This window comes from Thamnophis elegans, chromosome 1 (assembly GCF_009769535.1).
Source record: "Thamnophis elegans isolate rThaEle1 chromosome 1, rThaEle1.pri, whole genome shotgun sequence".
NCBI lineage: Eukaryota > Metazoa > Chordata > Lepidosauria > Squamata > Colubridae > Thamnophis > Thamnophis elegans.
The window spans coordinates 26921336-26942183 of NC_045541.1; the positions used below are offsets into that span (position 1 = coordinate 26921336).

At 34.6% G+C, this 20848-nt stretch overlaps 1 protein-coding gene across 1 annotated transcript in view; it reads right to left on the reverse strand.

The window, feature by feature from the left end:
- The window catches only part of UBR3 (ubiquitin protein ligase E3 component n-recognin 3), a 96588-nt gene that overhangs the window by 69172 nt on the left and 6568 nt on the right, over positions 1–20848 (reverse strand). Inside the window, 8 exon segments of the mRNA XM_032210208.1 lie at positions 174–353; positions 1449–1677; positions 6927–7057; positions 9190–9256; positions 14997–15046; positions 15535–15678; positions 16872–17030; positions 18837–18976. Coding sequence (XP_032066099.1) covers positions 174–353; positions 1449–1677; positions 6927–7057; positions 9190–9256; positions 14997–15046; positions 15535–15678; positions 16872–17030; positions 18837–18976 — 1100 coding nt within the window.

The following is a 20848-nucleotide window of genomic DNA, read 5'->3' on the forward strand; positions in this document are numbered from 1 at the left end:
GTAGAAGCCAATTAACTTCATTAATTAATTAATTTCAATTAATTACAATATTTGTAACAGCTTTTGAAAAATAATCATTATAAACTCCCTCCATATACGTTTGAAAATGTTCTGTAAAACCGTTTCTCTATTCAAAAATAATGTGTTTGAAATGAAATGAAAATATCACATACCTTGAAAAAATGACACAAAGTTCATCCATGTTACCAGTAGCTTGTGATCTTCTAAAAATTTCTTAGCCACACTTTGATGTGAAAGGATATTAATAAAGTCACTGACAAGTGGCCAGTAAGTATTGTTTTTTAACAGTGCTTCTCCACAGTTCACAACTACATGTAAACTGTTTTCCTCATCTAAAAGTAAAAGCAAATGTTAACAATGTGTTAAAGATGCAATAGTTAGATAAAGGGATATATATTAAGGATATCTAGGGAGACAGAAAATATGCTGTTATTCTACTTTAGTATTGATAGTACACCAATAGCAAATTCTCTTTGAACCAATCAATGAATGGGATGGATTGAATAGCATCTTTTCCAACATTACTTCAAATGGGAGAAGAGGGAGTAATCCATAGGGGTTCGTGGCCAAACCTGACTTATCCTTGCTCAATGATGGCCAAACTTGACTTATCCTTGCTTGATGATGGCCAATATTCAGACATCTCCAATAAATACTAGCAATCAGAGGAATGTTTGAAATGGTCCCCAAAAGCTATATTAGGATTGGTGATACTAAGAGGTAGATAGCTGAAAGCAACATCTGAAAAAGTCCATAGGCCTTCTATATTTCTATCTGAAACAGTGTGAAGTGGACAATGCTGAGACAGAAGTTGCTATTGATAATACTTCAGTAAAACGTGCTTCTGCTTCTGGTATTGCAACTTCATCAGGTGTGAAAAGGCATGGGCTATAGGTATATGATGAAAAAGAATGAGGTTGGATTACAGCCATACTTAGCCATAATCTTTTTTAATCCTATGCAGCTCATAACAGACTTCCGACAGAAGAAAATCCCTTCCCATCAAAGGAAATCTTCGTAATTTGGTGATGCAAAGCTACTACCAGGCTATTTGGGAAACCTATTCACAGAAACCAGAGTAACCAGGTGCTTAAGATTTAGAAAGGAAATGGGATAATAAGCTGTGCCTCCATGTATTTGTGCAGTGGACTAGAAAAGAATCCTTTTTACTTGCTTAAAAGGTTTAACTAGAGAAGTTGGATCATTTCACATGGGGCAGAACCCATTTGATTGAAAGTATAAATGTTAGAACAGAACAGTATCCAAGTCTCTTAAATATTCTGAAAGTAACATGATGACCTCAACAAGTGATGGATTTCTATTTCCTTAATTCCACCTAGCACGGACTTACTAGAAGTAAAATCCAACAATTTAGAACAGCATTGTTCAAATGAGAAAAATTATCATAAAGCAAGATACACACTTACCTTGTAACTCACTTTTAATAAGGCAACTCTCCATCATATATAGAAGGACAGTAACCATAATATCAAGCAGTTGGCATTCTTCTGTCACTTGGCGTGCTAATTCCTCATTGCTGAATAGCTGGACGCTAATGTGTACGATTCTGTTAGACATGGTATCAGATTCATGGCTTTTCTTCAGTGTTTTCATAATAAAAGCATAATGCTGCACAAATGTTTTAGTAAAAGCAATCTGTAATGTATAAAACAAATATTAGTGCTACAATTTGCTCTTTTCATATATGTCACAGTACGTATGCACTGTATGTATTGCTTCAATTATTTTACACCAATCTGGCTGATTTTGAGAGGTTTATAAAAATCAAACATCAATAATAAAAACAATAACAACTCAAAATACAATATCCACAACACAATTTCTCAATGAAGACCACATTATAATTCATTCTATCCTTCAATTCCTACCTTCAAAATAGTCAGGTCTGACAAGCTTTTCAAAAAGTCATAAGAAAAGGGGTCAACTTCACCTCAAAGGCCACCCTGTTACATGGAAAGGAAGCTTTGATATCTAATTCTCTCATGGTCATGTGGTCAGAGAAAGACAATATATTGCTTGATAGTGAGATGAGAAGCATATAAATTTAATGAATAAAAATAAATTTTAAAAATGTCAAATATATTTGTTAAAAAGTAAGGGACAAGTGGGAAAAAAATCACTGCTCAAAATTGGGAGCCAAATTGTCCATTATATTAGTATGGAGAATATAAAATTTAAAAAATACTTTATATAGTGTTTCTATATATATGTTGCAGATAATTTTTAGCTAAACACGACACAACTACAATATTTGGAGTCTCAAACTCTTCATCTCACTGATCCCTTCACGAATTTTCCAACTATTCACTGATCCCCCTCCCTATACTTATTACACATGTATCAAAATAATTAAATACTAATTTAATTGACGGAATTATGAAAAGTAGTAGTAATAAAATGAACTCTTTAGTCCCATTGACCCTTTGATTTTGATTGCTTTGTGGGAACCTTACTGTCTAAAGTATAAGATCAAACGCAACGTATTTCTGCAAATTTCAGTACATGCTCACTATTTGCTTGCGGTTCATTACAAATTGAAAATAATTAATATGACAGGTATTAATTTGGAAACTCTTTTAATATGCATTTTGTAGCAGCTCCTTTGGCGAAATAAACATTTCCAAATTTTCCTATAGCCAGCTAAGAATCTGTCTATTGTTGCACTTAGAGTTTATCCCCCCCACCCCCAAGTCTTTTTTGCAGAATTCTTCTACTCAAAAATATTCTTAGGTCTCTTTACATGCATTGTGTATTTGAGATCTCCACATAAATCTTCAATAAGCTCCAAGTCTGGGGACTATGAGGCTTTTTCCAAAACCTTTACTTCTCTTTCCTGGAAGATCTTCATGAATGACTTGAAGGAATGTTTTAGATTGCTGCCTTGCTGAAATATCCAGCCTCTTTCCAGATTCAATTTCTTCAGTTTTAGCACCATTTTGAAGAACAGCTCCACTGCAGTAATCTAGTTAGAAGATTACCAAAGAGTGGATACCAGTAACAAAATTCTTTGTCCAGAAAGGTTCTTAACCTGCCTAAACTAATTAAAAGTGATGTTCGCAGTGGAAGCTCTTCTAAAGGTAAAGGTTCTCCTCGCACATATGTACTAGTCATTCCCGACTCTAGGGGGCGGTGCTCATCTCAGTTTCAAAGCCGAAGAGCCAGCGCTGTCCGAAGACGTCTCCATGGTCATGTGGCCAGTATGACTAAATGTCGAAGGCATTATCTTTCCACCAAAGGTGGTTCCTATTTTTCTACTTGCATTTTTACATGCTTTCAAACTGCTAGGTTGGCAGAAGCTGGGACAAGTAACAGGAGCTTACGTCACTCCGTTACGTGACGCTAGGGATTCAAACTGCTGAACTGCCGACCTTCTGATTGATAAGCTTAGTGTCTTAGGCACTGAGCCACTGTGTCCCTGGAAGCTCTTCTAGTGACCCTCAAATCTCACATTGCAAATTGCAATTCTAATTGTTTACAGAAATATAACCTTTCCCCAAAGAATATTTTAATCGCCACTCAGTGAAGGAGCATTAACTACTCAGTAACAGAAAGTCCTGCAAGGCAGAAAAACCTCTTCCTCCTCTGCACTTAATTACATTTGTAGATTGCAATTTGTAGATTGCAGTTTTGTTCAGGGTCTGTCTGTTTATTTCTGCTTTGCTGTTGTTTTTTCCTTTTTGCCTTTGTCAATGTTGACTCCTAGTAACTATCTGGACTAAACTGTACTTTTCTTGGCAAGATTTTCAGAAAGGCATTCACTCTTTGGGAAGATCTGGGAGGTTATTAACACTTCTTTATAGGAAAGGATCATGCTTGCCCCCTAGGAAACATTTGCCTTTTTAAGGAAAGGCTGTTGAGAAGATGGTATGGAACAAGTTACAGAACATCCTAGAAGACTCAGTCAGAATTCAGGCACAAAAACAGCATTAGACAGTCTGGAAGAATATACCCTGCTTGGTTCTATTAGATCTCTTGGCAGCATTCAATACTATATACTATGGAATAATTCTGGATCACCTTAAAGGGTTGGGAGTTGGGGTCTCTGTTGATAGGGGGAGGGGGGTTGTATCTGAGTGTTTTGACTGATGAATATGGAAGGGAACTTTCAAGCCTATGGGAGATCCAATGTTGAGTTCCATAAGGCTCAGGGCTCTCCCTCATGTCATTTAACATCGACATGAAATCACTGTAAAGAATCAGCCATCAGTCTGGGATAAGGACACGCCAATCAGAAATATCAAGAAAGTCTTGAATCAGTCTGAAGGCTGTAGGAATCTGGATGAGGCAAAATAAGTTTGATTAAATCCTACCAAGAGATAGTTGCTAGCTGCTGATAAGCATCTGAGCACATAATAGTAGACCTGGTAATCACAAAGACAGGGTTGTGTTATCCCTAAATGAAGCAGTTCTTGACTGGGATTCACAACATCTGCTCACCAACAGGTGGAGAAAGTGGCCAGGACTCTTTCCCACTTTTGGCTGCTATGCCAGTTGTGACCCTACGTGGACCAGAATGCCCTGGCTTTTGTAATTCATATCTTGATCATCACCCATCCAAACTTGCTGAAACATGAAATGCAGTATATTGTCCTGTCTTTGAAGATGGTTTACGAGTTACTAGCAGCACAAAATGTAGCAAACTCATAGCTGGAAAATATGCCAACATAGAATTACATCTAAATTAAAGTAATTAATTTGGTTGCCAAAGCTTCTGAAACATACAAAACGTAGACAAGGTTGTAACAGACAATGCTTGCCAGCTAAATATACTCATTCAATCATTAGCCAGAGGAGTCCTGCTCAAAGTCCCCCTTCTTTGGGAAGGATATTGGATGTGGGCAAAACAGCAGCGTGTTTTCACTCATAAGTATACTCAGACTCCACTTTGTTAATATTCCATAAACAAATCAGTTTTATTCCATTTAGACTTTAGCCTGAGCTGACTGATTATTAAGGGTGCCTGTCTTCTTATCTTCTTAAATTACCTTTTAAATAAGCTTTGTGTCCTTTTTATTTTTTCTGTTTTGTTTTGCATTTTTGCTTTACACTAGCCAAGATCATTTGGAATTGTGGCAAATTTATACAGTAAATACAAATTAAATAGATAAAACAAGAGAACATTAATCTTATATAGATTAAGTTTAAATTTATTAACTGTAATGAAGTGTCAGGATGCACAAGTATTGGTTTAAAATAGCCTCTGATCAAACTAAATTAGATAAAATGGAGAGATAATAGAGAATATAATTGTTCAGTCTCTCTCCAAATTATTTCTCCCAGAAGCCCAACCATGTGTAATTTGAACTCAATTTTTAGGTATATTTTGTCACCTAAAATTTTGGCACCTATATTACATTAATGTAGTGGGACTGTACAATGAGCAGAAAGATAAAATATGCTTTACAAATAAACAAGAAGTAATACAATTCAATGAGTTCAGTTAACTGACTAGCAGAACTTCCAATAGATAGCTCCTGGTCCAATAAATTACAATGCATTATGTTTTTTTTAAAGAGCCAAAAAAGTAGATGTGAAATTACTAAGCAACAACTTTACTTTATTTTTAATTAATTATTCTAAGTAAGATCTCTCCATATTATTGCTAAGAATCAACACCAGCTTAATGACATAATCAATTAAAACACACATTAAAATAGGTTACATTGTTAAGCAGTCTCATATAAAGATACTTCTATACAGCAATTTTCTTCACACTTATTTCAATTGAGAGTACAGCCTTACATTTTAAATGCTACCAAAAAATGACAAAGTCCGTACAATTTTGTATATATATATGTGTGAATGTAAGTATTCCTAGAATTTAGAGTATTAAGAGTTATAGTCCCGTTAATTATGGAAGTCGAGCACAGAAAACGTAAATCATTCTTTTCATAGCTTAATGCATTATAAAGAACCCATGCCATGTCTGATTAAACAATATTCTTATCTTGTTTCCCCAAAATCTCTCACATATAACTAGCAAAAACTCATCAAGCTTTTATCATTCAATAACAAGGAGGGTTCTTTTATGATGTCAGAAATGGAGCAGTTGGCTTGACTGGGCAAAGCAACGATCAGCCTTCCAAAAGGAGGAGGACTTTCATTTATGGTTCACATTTAATAAAACAAGCAGACTACTGCTCTAGAAGAATAAGAGGCACAAAGAGGGCCTTGCCCAATTCATCCAACCAGGAGGCCCATGTTAATTTCTCTTAGGTCATCTTATCTACAATACATTTTAAACAAGTTTTCAAACCAAACAATTCTTCTCAAAGAGATGCATACTGTAACTGGTTAAATCAGGCTGAGTGTACTGATTTTATACAAATTCTGTATGATACTATCTTTCTTTAGGCTTCCCATATTCCATCTTTTCCAATAAGCTCATTTTTACATCAAAACATTTGGGTTAATTTGCTTAATTTGTAATCTTCCTGATGTACAATAGTATTTGGTTGCACAGCTAGTCCTCTGTTAAATTCTATATTTCTGGTTACAGGGAGAATGACACTATTTTTTAATTCTTCCAAGAGCTGGCCTGAAAGAAGATATTTTTGGTAGAAGTGGTTGAATAAATCAAGAGGTTCATAATTATATTTAATGGAAATAGAAATAGAGATCTACCAGTGAGATATTATATTTTTACTTCCAGCCAACTCATAACATTGTTCAAAACATTTCTGACTTCTTTCAACACTATCTTGATATTTTAAACTACTGCAATTTAGTCCATATTATTTTCTATACTATTTTCTCTTAGTATCCTGAATATTGTGTTAAATTGTTGGACATTTGCCTCTAACAACAGCCTTAGACTACTACAAATGATTTCACAAATCACTGTAAAATTGTCAGGACAAAAGAAAGAAGAAATATGCTAATACCTTATAATCTTGATCTGGAAGCATGTTGAGCAAGAAAGTTACCATTTTCTGAGGAAATTCGTATTTTATTGTCCAAAATAATAATTCTTCTAGAAAACATTTATGCTTCAAAACATCCATGATGGACTGATCTGTAGAAAAATGAGAATAAAAGCTAGATGGAAGGGTTCATGGAGAACAGATTACAAAATTTATCTGGATATTTTTGAGACAGACACCAAGATCTCTTGAAAAGTCCATATTTTAGAAGATTTCATATGGCTGCCCAATGCTCCTGACTCTACTCAATCATTGAATACGTACTACACAGCTGCATCTGTAAGGGGGAAGAGGGCTGTCAAAAAAGTCAAGATCGCAGTTGGAACTTCATAACTGAAACCCCGCCTCTCTTACATAAGTCTCAACATTGCTCACAATGTACAAGAGGCAGAGTTTCAATTACAGTCATGAGGACCATCTTGATATTTTCCTCTCCCCAGAAGTTTCTGTTCATTGTCAGAATGGAAGAGAAAGGTCTGGATTGAAAGAGTTTTCGTAGCTGTAAGGTATTTCTTTGGGGGATGGGTGGGAAGGTCTCTGACAGTGTTAACAGGTGTAGTGGCAATACAATAACATGTACTGGACAAAAGGAAACTATTTATCTCTTTTATTCACTTTTCCTTCCGAAGTGAATAGCCAAACTTAAAACAAGCACATTATACCTATTCAAGATGTAGAATTTCTGTTTTATCAAGAATTAAGTAATAAACAAAATGGATAATTTGTAAATTTTAACAGCAGGGGAACGAATGCTGAGGCACATATAGTCTCAGGTTGAAGATTTCCTGTTCTGAATGATATGTGGATCATAAAAACATAGACAGATCTATGATTTCTTGCAATAGCTTGGTGTGCCAATTGACTGCAGGAGTCTGGGAGGCATGGAACAGAATTGTTAAGGCAATCTAGCAAAAGACAACTTTTTCCAATGATGGCTGCAGTTTAAAATTCTTTTCAGACTGCAGACAGTGTGGAGGGGCAAAAAAGTAATTTTAATGGTTCTCCCCTCCCAGATATGGGGGTTTTAAAGTCAGTTTTCTGATGTAACATTCGAAGGAAGAAAAAAAAAAGTTCTGTTTAAAAAAAAGATGAATTTTAGTGATGTCATGGAGGGCATACAATAGGACAGAAAAGTTACATTCAGCTAATGGACAGCTGCTTATCCAACTATGGCCTAAGCCATTTTTCCTCTTGGGATTCGAAAATGCATAGAACTATAAAATAAGGAACACTAAATCTTCTAGTCAGTCTAAATTGCTCATATGTAAAATACTATAGAGGCAAAAGTGTGTGTATAGGGGTGTGTGTATGAATAAGTAAAATAAAGGTAAAGGTTTCCTTGTTAACCATGCATGGTGCTCTTCTCTGATCCTTGGCCAAGGGAGCCAGTGTTGTCCAAAGACAATTTCCTTGGTCATGTGCACATATTCTCCCCTTATTAGAGAGATTGCCAGGTAGGGCAGACAATTTTTATCTAGGCTTTCTCCTCCAGGACACTAACCTGGTTACCACGTATGCAGTTGCAAAGTTCTGTGCTGCTGCAATGTCCATAAGAAAAAAATTGGCTACAGAAGTATAATTATCATCTTGTACCAATTATCTGGACATATCTCTAACAGTCTTTGGACCATTGTATTTACTCCTATACTTAACAGCGTTGCACCCAGGTAAACCAGGGAGTGACCTGAACAATCTGACAACATATGTTATTTTCCTTTTTTAACGTCAATATCTTTTAATTATATCTTAATGTCAGTATTTTTTAACATAGTGTAAAAACTAATGTGTATTTCTGATCTTTGACCGTAATAAAGATTTACTTACTTACTTGGTCATGTGCCAGCATGGCTACATGCCAAAGGCACATGGAACACTGTTACTTTCCACCCAAGTGGTACCTATTTATCCATTCTCATTTGCATGTTTTCAAGCCACTAGGTACGCAGGAGCTGGGGCAAGTAATGGAAGCTCACCCCATTGTGCAAACTTCAGGTCTTGAACCCAGGCTATATATAACCGGACTGACTGACTGTCTGTGTCTGTCTGTTTACACATACATACAAACACACACACATATATGCACTTACTTTTGCTTCTATAATATCATATACATTACAGATCTTGAAAGCACACTCACCTTCATCCATGGAAGCTCAAAACTACCAGTAGAGTAAAACATGGTTATAAACTATAAAGTATCCAACAAACAATTTACTGTATATACCTTTGGTGGTGGTACTTAGTTTTACTCTCTTGCACTTTCCCACACCTTGGTTACCATCCTGGTCTTCCTAAGATAAAGAGATTGAAAACGGATGAATAGAAAAATCTAACATCAGATTTATTATACTGTGCTGGGTGAGACATGAAAATAGACTCCCCCTAGGAACATTACTTTACTGCCCTAAGTTATTCAGAAACACTTCCAGTGTTTCAAGCTAAATATTAGTATGTTATTTATTGAAAATAGGTCATAAAAGTATATTCTTTATCAAAAAAAACTTCTTATAGTCTCTTTTAAATATCCTTCTGTTTAGATGTCCTTCTGTTATGGTTATATCAATTGGGGATCTTACCCCACATAAACTGTCTTTAAAGAACTACTAAAACTCTAAGCTAAGATTGGAAAGCATAATCAATGAGGAATTTGCCATTAAATGGAGAAATAATATAAGGGGTATTATATAAGAGTTACTAAAATCATAAGAATATTTGTCTAAAAGGAAATACTGTTTGGTTATAACACACTCAATTAGAAACACTTGCAAAAGATCTCAATTATTAGAAAACAACTGGAAACATTCAAAGTTTAAGTACTGTTAGAAGAATCTGAAGTATTTTCTCATATCTGAAGCATTTTCCAATACCTAATTATTATATAGTGCAATACATTTCTTCCATTAACAAATTGGAAGTGTACAATGGATATTAAAAGTCTATACACTCCTGTTAAAATGTCAGGTTGTGATTTATCTTGGTTTGATTTTTTTACATCTAATAAATCTGGCATTTTAAATGGGGTGCGTAGGCATTTTATATCCACTGTATATAATGACAACCTATTGAAATAGTATAATGGCATTCTGCTGAATTAAAATCCAATTAAGTAATTATCTTCCCTTCATGACAATAATCATTGTCATGAAGATTGATGGAAAATCTAATTATTCAAAGAAACCTACTGACATTCATTTAAATAAATTCAGTACATAAATATCAAAGGCAGAATCATTAACTTTAGAAATGTAAGGTTTTCAGTAACTGCTTGAAACCACCTCCTCCCTGATTCTCTCATATGATACACTACAGGGATCCCCAACCCCTGGTCTATTGACCAGCATCGGGCCACAGCGTGCCAGAAACTGGGCCCCTTGAACAAACGAATGCCCATCTATGGAATGCAGACAGTACACGAAAACACACTCCCTCTGGTCTCTGGAAAAACCTCTCTCCTTGGAACCGGTCCATGATGTCCAAAGGGTGTGGGCTGCTGATATACTATATATAATATCGATATTACTGATATATAAAAATAGGAGCAAAAAAACTCCTGATATATAAAAATAGGAGCAAAAGTTGAAATATACCAATATCATAAGAAAATAAAGGCATCAGATTTATTATTTTCCTGGAACTAAATAGCCTACGTTTAATTTCATCTGAGCAGAAAAATCAGAGAGAATTGATTTTTAAATATTTAAAATCGTATCTGTATGGATTTACATTTATATACAAAATCTCTAAGAATATGGATTTTAAAGTTCTCTGTTTATCATACAAACATTTATTAATAAAGAATTTAGTGACCTATATCCTAAAGTTGCAAAATTAAATAATCCATGTATATTGGTGTTAAACATTAATTTCTTATATCCTTTTTTACCTACTCTGGAACCCTTAAGAAAAGCATTTTTCAACACCATAAACAATATCCTTGGGTCCCCTATTCTGTCCAGCCCCACTGGGGAGAATTTTTTTCTCTCCTGTGTCATATTAAAAATTATAATGATGTGGCAATTTCCAAATTAATCCTGGCGGGGGTGGGGAGTGTACATCCAAGGCTTTCAAGTTTTGCATGCAACTCCTGGTCCTCACATTGTATACTTTTACTTCAGATATTTCTTTGTGTCCAATGTTTTAGAAATATAGTACATTAATTAAAAAGATTAAAATAACCCACAATACACTGCATTATAACAATATAAGCAATACTGTACTGCTAGGGTGTAATAGAGCCTGTTATTCAACTAATATTTTCTAACTTGTTGTGGGCCTAAATACCTCATTTTGTTTCTTCTATAAATTCAGTCTGGTAAGGTCCTGAAAATGTTTACTGAGATTAGAAACATTTACTTCTTCAACGATAGCTGAAAACTACCTTGAAATAGCATCAGAAAAAGTCATGTTCTAAAACTGAACTTGAGGGTATGAATTGTGATTTTCCAAGAAGAGATAGCTTTTTTACTAGTTTCACTGTTTATAATAAACAGACCTGCAGAAATTTAGCAATCCCAACAATAAAATAGGAAACGTTTTGTTGACTGAATTTTTGCCATATCAAACTATTTCTAAAAGAACAGCAAAAAAACCCACCAAATTTGAAAAAAAGCTAAGAGGAATATGATAAAATCCCCTGACTTGAAAAAGGAAAGGAAAAAAGAACAGATCTGGAATAATGGAGGTTGTGAGGAGGCTTCTATATGTTGAGATGAGATTGTAGGGTAGCCTTATCTGGGGCAGGAATGGTTAATTTGGGTCTGATAGCAATAGGAAATGAAATGAACTAGGCTGTGACCTTGGTCATATTTAAAATATCTAACTGTTTGTTATATTTATTGAATTAAATTGAATTGAATTTATATGCCACCTATATCACTCTGATCGCCCTCCTTTTTCTCCACTACAATTAGCAGTTGAGAAACAAATCAGCAAACTGAGGTGTAATAAGATTAATAGCGCATTATACTTCTCTGATTCATTCAGGTTTGGTTCAAAATGCTGTCTTAGTTTTGTGCAAAGACCTTGCTTACAAAGGGATGCGCATAAACTAACTTCAGTATGGCTTAAATTATTGCTGATCTTCAAAAAGAGAAAAATGGTGGAATACATTTTATCTTAAACACTGCTTCTACAGAGATAGACAAATGGCTACCATACAAAACTCTGAAAAAAGTGCCCTAATGGAGAACACTATCAAAGAATTGCTTGAAAAACATTGCATTCTCAATGTTCATAGGATGTCAATACAATAGTGAATCAATGTTATAGTCATGGCTTTCATTTTCTTATTATTTTTTTCTCTTGTGATATAAATCAGCCATCCATATTCAAGCATCATCCTAAACGTGATATCAAGTCAAGAATGTCTCTCTGTCTAATCTCTCCATCATCATCATCATCATCATCATCATCATCATCATCATCACTTTTAAATAAATAAAGCAGGGAACATAACTAATACTCCCCCTCTTCCTATTTTCCTAACAACCCTTTGAGTAGGTTGGGCTCAAAAAGAGAAACTGACCTCAAATCACCCAGCCAGCTTGTATGCTTAAGGCAGGACTGAAACTTAGTCTCCTGGTTTCTAATCTGATGCCTTAACCACTAGACCCAACTGGCTCTCATTATATTAATTTTAATTTACCTTGAGATACTGAAAAGTGGAAGACCTGAAGGAAGGCATAAAATGTGTATGGATAGATACAATATTGCCTTAGTTAAAGAGATCAAAGTATTCAGTATTTCTTTTTAAGAAAAGGTGTTAAATAAAGCAGATGCAACCCTAGGAGCCTCTTATCAAGTAATTTATTTAAACAAAAATGAGGGTGTCATGGATGTTAGAATTAAATCTAATCCCTTGCTCCATATTGATTAGGGCTCCAGTCTTCCTCTGGACTGACTTCTTTTATTGCCCCTAAGACTGTGGGACAACTAAGTGTCAATTGCCCAATTTTCCCACGCCCATGCCATATAGACATTTCAACAAATCTACTTAGTTTTGGAAAATAGCACCACAAATTAGGGTTGCTTGAGAAGCTCCTACGATGGATGGGATGCAACACTAGAGCTTAAAGAACAATCTCAGAGGCAGTACATAGGATATCTGAGCCTGTATACAGTACCACCTTGGAAAATACTGTTGGTTGTAACTCATATAAATAGTTTCTGAGAGGCCTGAATAGCAGCTGCAACTATTTTTTATGGACTCTGAGAAAATTTCCAAAAATGCTGCAATGGTACAAGCATAATTAAAAGTCATTCAGTTTTACTCAAGGATTTAGAAGTATTCATTTAGCTCTTTGACAGGGTCAAAAAGAGGACTAATTTATGTTAAAAAATGAACACGCTAGCTCTCAAGCATATATGGTTTAACTATTATTATATAATTAAGATATAAGAAATAAAACCTTTGAAAGACAAATAGCTTCAGGACTAGAACAAGATAAGTGAAAATAGAAGTAAATATTCTGTCCTGGACAAGAGACAGAGGCCTGAAAGAAGATATTTAAATTTAAAGACCTTTCATAAGGTGGAATCCTGCCTTATGGCTTAGAAAAGTAAAAAGGCAAAAAAGAAAACAAATACTTAGAAAAGTTAAAAAAAAAAACCAAATCTTGGCTCTCTTTTCAGAACTTAACATTATCCATTTATTGAGTGGATTCTCCATTGAAATAATATTATTCTCAGTTTAGATAACATTAAGTAGGAACATATAATAGAAAAATATTTTATAAAATTATAAAATCTGATATTTAAGATGCTATTTTTTTCTTTTTCCTTCAGTCTTATTTTTAATTCTGGATACAGCTTATTATACTAACCCTCTCCATTTATGTATGTTTAAAAAGTCCTTAACCATTCATGTAAACATAAAATAAGGTGATCTCTGTACATAGTTGCAACGTGCGGCACCGTTTGCTTCCATATGTAGAAACTACATCAGCTAAATCTTTCTTGACCCTGAGCCAGAAGCCTAGTTCCAGGCCACAACTACAGAGACTGAAGCTTCAGCAGTCCCTTTCCCAATGTTTCTCCTTTTATTTCTGTACTACAGATAGATAGATAGATAGATAGATAGATAGATAGATAGATAGATAGATAGATAGATAGATGGATGATAGATAGATAGATAGATAGATAGATAGATAGATAGATAGATAGATAGATAGATAGATATAGATAGATGATAGATAGATAGATAGATAGATAGATAGATAGATAGATAGATAGATAGATAGATAGATAAAGAGGAAATCAGAAAGAAGCCAATCCAATAACTATTCAGAATAACAGAGTTGGAAGGACCTGGGAAGTCTTCTAATCCAATCTCATATTCAAGCAGGAAATCTTTTAGCATATCAGAAAAATAGTTGTCCAATCTCTTCTTAAAGGTTTTTTCTTGTTCTAAAAATTCCTGGTTTAGAAAACTGAATACTTATTTATGCCAGGTTTCATTTTTCTCTCCTATCTTTACTGCATATATCAAGATAAATCTGATTTACAATACAAATGTCAAATGTAGACAAAATGTAGTAAATCACAAAGATTTAGAAGTTTGCGTATCATTTTCTCAGCAACACTGATTAAACCTGTTTTACAGAAGTAAACATACATGATATTAAGCTAGCTTATTTTCAGAAGTTACTTTTAACATCAGAGGTATACAAGCCGTGGCTCTGAATAGCTAGGCATGTGGCCCCATAAGATAATAAAAATTATAAAAATAAGGGAAGTTTGTAATTTATGTTTATTAACTACATCATATATTATTTATGTGGCCCAAGACAATTCTTCACTCAATAAAGCCAAGAGCAAATCAAAAAATTTGACAACCATGATCTACACTATGATTCCTAATGTTGACAAAATTAATTCAACAAGAGTAGTAATAACAATTTTCTTACTGGAGGCATTTTCAGCATAAATAATCCTATTAAATAAATTCGTTAGCAAAGACAAATACGATGAGGCTCATGGTATCTTAATTTCCATCACACAAGATTACACTTTATTTTATTCTGAAAGTCTCACCTCATCTGAAGAGTCACCTTGCCCTGAAGCTGGTGTAGAACCTGCAAAACCTTGTGAAATTAAAAATTAAAATATCCTTTGTAATTCATATGAAACTGGAAAAATATTTTAAAAACAAACCTACAGTTCTTCTTCCATACAAACCTACATTAACTCTTTAGAATCTGAAATTAAAATCTAGCTAGAAAATGCTAAATCTTTAAGTGATACCCATGATTTGTTACTATCTCTAGAATGGAAGACAAATGTCGGTACTATTGAAATGTCATCTTAGCACAATAACGATTCGTAATCCAAAATCCTGTATTTTCTAAACTTATTGGAAAGGGGTCCTAATATTTCCCATAATTTAAATTGGTATTTAAGAATGAAGATATTCCCCAATTTTAAAAATTGAATAAGGATTCTGACACACTTTTTTCTCCCTGCCTTTGTGCTGTTTCAGGTACGTTTCATAAGCCACTTTAGAAGTTCTATATGTTAACATATCAAAGATGGGAATTCTTACAGTTACAATTAAAAGTATTTTTACACAAACCTTGAACTACTGAAGCGCTAGCTCCAGCTGCTTGATCCTGCATTCCACATGCAAGCTTATCTTCAGTAAATGTCAGTCCAGAACCTTTCAAAGCTATAAGGTATTTTTCATGGCTTTTCTTTGAACATGTATTTTCTCCACCACCTTAAATATATTTCAAAAATACAAGTTCACTCAAAGGACCCATCTTTACAGGATGGTATAGGCTAAAGAAAAAATGGCTAACAGACATTATAATAAATGGTCCACAAGTACTTTACAGAAATTATGGGATGGGATTGGTGCATTATCTTCAAATAATGCTTTCCATTCATAAATATTATATTTTCCAGCATTGCAATGCTTAGTTAGCAAGACATTTTTATTCCTCTGTAGATAGCATATTCAGCCATAGTGAGTCAAGATCTCTCTGACATGTGAATACACCAGAACTAAAAACCAGCTACCAGACTACAGCTCATCCATTATTGTGATTTTTTCAAATTTATCAAAGGTTGAACATTTCTGCATGATATTATTCCAAAATGGAGACTATAAACTTGGTTCTTGAAATTAAAATCAATATGCAAATTCTATTTAAAATTGTTTAATTTGGTTTTGGGAATGCTATTTTTTTCCAACCCTAAGAATGCTGTTAAAGAACATTCTTACAATCAGGAAAGACTATATAAATCATATAAAATGTAAGAGGAAGTTCTAACTAAGCTTGCGAAATACCGAAATTCTCCTGTCATGATGGACTCTAAGGATAGTCCTTTTAAAAACATATAATCGGAATTGTCATTGTTGGCTGACATATATGTAAAAATATCAAATTGATTTCATGCAACCTGTCACTTGCTGCTCAACTGAGTAAAAATGAACTGCCTCAGGGGAGGCACTGTTGATTCTGTATTTCCATCCCTTAATATGTACTTGTCATGTTCTTAGCTCGCTGGCTGCATTCTCACATTGCATTAAGGCATGATTTGCTTATCCTTTCTTGAATAAAGTACAATAGATTACTTTACACACTAAGCCTTGGTCTAAGAGTCACAATGTGTGGATCATTGACACTCTTAAGCCAAAACAAAAGAAATAACTTTATGGCTTAGTTGTGCAATGTATGAAACTAGATCACTACTTTTACTTCTATCTTAATGGACCTTTAAACCTGAACTTGTTAGTTTGAGCAAAAGGAAGAACAATATAGTGTTATAGGGGAACAATTTACTCTAAGAAAAAGAACAGAAGCAATATGTAGCATATATTCTCTTTTAGCAGATATCCTGATCCTAAAGCATAAAAACATGTTTAATGATGAATGCTCCTTCAAGCAAAATAAAACAACAACTCACCAGAACTAAGACTTTTATAGTACTGCGGATTGGTCAAAACCTGAGTAAGGACTGAACGCATTGCTCCTCCCATTTTTGTCAGATCTTCCAGAAATGAAATGTGGGGTTCCAACATCTGAAGAACTTTGTGAAGTTCTTTTTCTGATGGCAAATCAAGAACTGAAAGAAGCCAAGCAAGAATTTTGCACAAAATTGGTTAAATGGTTTTAATTGCTTAAAAACTACAGATTGGCTTCTATTTTGCCAAATAGAACACACCATTCTTACAATCATAACTTGGACTGTACATGCACCCTATACCATAATAACAAGAATTTCCTCAAAAGAAATCTCTTACTGTAAAAAGGTTTGTAAGTTACCAGCCTAATGAGATTTCATTTTTAGGTATATATTTAATATTCAAATGTTTCTTTTTGGGTAACCAGTATAAGATCACAGTTCCTCTTAGCAAAGCATGCACAATCTAAGTTGGTAACCACAGTCACTACTGTCAGTTTTCTGAATATTAGTACAGATGTTGCCATTTTTTTTAACACTTGTATGCTTCAGCGAATCAGTTTCTATTGGGCTATGCATGGCTGAAGCAGCAAGTGAACTTTCAAAGCTGACAGTTAATGGGCAAAGGAGGCAGGGCTGAGTTGATGAGCAGGTTCTGGCCAACTGTTTAGCAAGCATAAAGAAGCAGAGCCAAAATGGTAAAATAGCTCTTGCCAATGGACTGCTGGTATGCATTGGGAGGTAGGAATAAAATGGCAACTGGATTTCAGCCCGGGAATGTACAAAGATCAGCATGTCCCTAATGAAATTGAACCACACTTCATAATGTCTTTATGTGACTAGAACTGGTGACTTCACTCAAAGTGGTTTTGCATAACAGAGATTATTTTGATGTAGGACAAGCTGGATTCCTACAAAGAATTAATTTTGCTCATCTTGTCGATGTCTGATATCAAAGAATAGTTAGGCAAAATGATCTTATTAGTTCCTTGGACCTTGGTGGTTTTCCACCATTCATCATTCATATATCCTTCTTAGTTCAGACCTTTCTGAAAAGGCAAAGCCAAAAAAATAACATTGGAGAATTTATCCTCCAACTTCTGAGATATCTCAATAGTCTGTTTTGTCCACATATCATCTACTGGAAGCCATTTACAGAAGCCACAAGGAATTTGAGTTGAAGTAATACTGATATGCAGTATTCACACAGAAGTTCCAAGAAAATTGTGACAGAATAATAAACTATTTTAACTAAGTAATTGACTTGCTTTCCTCCTATGTTTAGTGTAAGATTATGGTTATTCTTATAACTTTTGCACCCCAGCAGGACTCATTTTCTTAGTTTTTGAAATTTTCAATTATCCAAGTATTTTTCCTTCTTTCACTCATCACTCCATTCATTATCTTGAATGTAATCTGGTGTTTATAATAGCTTGGCTCTTGCTATTCAAATTGTATTAAGAAGGGCACTGTGTACTGGTTGTGATGTGTTTTTTTAGAATTACTCTTCGAAACAACAGAGAATACAAACTCATCTTCTCTTCTATCTGAAAAACATGGAATTCACTTTTTTCCTTCCAGTTCTTTAGAAAAACATTAAGAGTTGCTTAAACAGGACAGAAAGAGAAATTGCTTCAAGGGAGTCTACAGAATGTTGCAACATTAAATTCATTTAAAACATAAAATATACATATTTCCTTCAAACTTTGGCAAAACACCATTCATTTGCAAATCACAAATTACTTGAAACTAAACTTTTCTAGAAAATATTGATACTTGAAGCCATCAGGTTGGTGTTAACAGTTAGTGACTATATCAATATTTTCAATGATCCTGAAAATAAAAAGGAATATAAACTTCAACCCATACAAATCAAATAAAACACAATTCAATTTATTACTAGTGTTAAAATTTTTACTTCTGACATAAAATATTGATATTAGGCACAAATATTGATATTAGGTTTACCTGGCTCATTATAACCTTCTCTTAAGTACTGAATAAGACAGAAGATGAATTGCGGAAGAACTAGTTCTGACATTATCAACAAATCTTTTGGAACAGATGGAACTTCTGAGCTTGATTTTATTCGATGCCTTTTGCAGAACCTGTAAATAAAGTTATTCAAAATTAAATTATCACAATTAACAAATGTATCTATTTTCTGTCTGACTCCAAAAATGATTCTAGCCAGGTTAAACTAAAAATAATTGATGTATGTATGTATGTATGTACTGTGTTTCCCGACAGGGTCTTATTTCTTTTAACCCCCGAAATAAGCACTTTGCCTTATTTTCGGGGAAGTCTTATTATTTTGGAGCTGCAGGAGAAGGCGAGTGTGGTCACCTCATGGCTGCAGTTGTGTTGCAATATTTTTGGGGAGGGCTTATTTTCAGGGAAAGGCTTGTGCTCAAAAGCCCAATTGGCCTTATTATCCAGGGAGGTCTTATTTTTGGGGAAACAGGGTATGTATGTATATATGTATGTATGTACGTTTTCTACACTGAGCAAGGGGATTGGTCTCCATGGCTTCAATGGCCCCTTTTAATTCTATCATTATTCACTGGACTTTAATGCCACACTTAAGCCAATCTCTGTACTGGCATGAAATCATAGAAAAGTCATTTTTAAATACTAGCACACCAGGAAAAGCTAGTGATCGCTTTCTAATTCAATGGTATTATTCAAACACTGAACAGGTGTTTTTCTGTGCCGTGGCTTCAAATAAGGAATTACTTCCTGAAAGAAGACTAACCCATTTTCTCAAGCAAGATAAAAATTAGTTTTACTTCATTAGCTTTTCTTTTCTCCAAAAAATATTTTATATCAAACAGATTAACAGAAAAAAAAATGTAGAACATAAGGCCCACATCAAACGTTGGCATTTTATTTAGCAGTGCAGAGACATGCAATTGGCAATTGATGTTCTGTACCCTGTGTGACCTCTCCTAGAAACTTCATGTGCGTTCAAAAAAGAAGAAGAGAGCTCTGCAACACCACACAAAACAAACGTCTAGAACTAGACCAACACAACATAAACTGGAGCTGATCCAAGAGGAAGGAGGAGAACCATTACAAGTGAGTGCTTCCTCATTCCTAACTGCTTGTCTGCTCCAAAAGGACATCATGGTTGATGTATTAAACATTGCTGAGAAATCAAGGAGAGCATTACTCTCACTTCGAACCCAACACAGGGCATTCACAAGTGCAACCAAAGCTGTCTCAATACTGTTATCAAAGAATTGTTCTTATTTGATTTTTGCCCCTCCACAACAAAAAACAAAAAGGAAATTATTTTGATGAATCAAATGAGAAATCTAAAATTCCTACCAGTATAAGGATGTGAGAAAGAGTTGGGAGCCAACTTTTAGCAATCTTAGCAGAACTCAGTCCAGCCTTTGGCATGATCCCAAAGTATCCCAATGAATTGAATGACATTTTCACAGGGATAATAGTTTGTACCCTCAGTGATTTATGGAGCAAACAGACATAACAATATTAACTACAGGAAGCTGAATAGGAGGAAATGGTGTTGAATGATAGAGGTTTGCTGGATGTGACATGTCTGCAAAGTAAGTAAATTAAGAGCAGTTACCAGGAACAAATCATATGTACTGTATGTACACATCATTATTTCATTTATGTAGCTGCTCATGTCACAATAATGACTTCCCAAATAAACCTGGAAAAAGCTTACAAGCCTTCCTGTCTATCTTGTACACAAATTACAAACACCTCAAATTCATCCCCCTCCAAATGGGCATTACCTGAATCGACTTTTGAGTTCATGTAGGTTCCCAAACAGGCAGATGGCAAGCAAACCATATGAGCTTCCCCTTTGTAAGGAGAGGACATAGATTGGTTCTCTACTTCTTGTACCATTCTCTTTAGGTGCGTAGGTGATAACGCTAACAGAGTTTGTCCTCTCTTTCACAAATGCTACAAATTTTACTCAACTGGCAATCACAATTGGGCCCAGA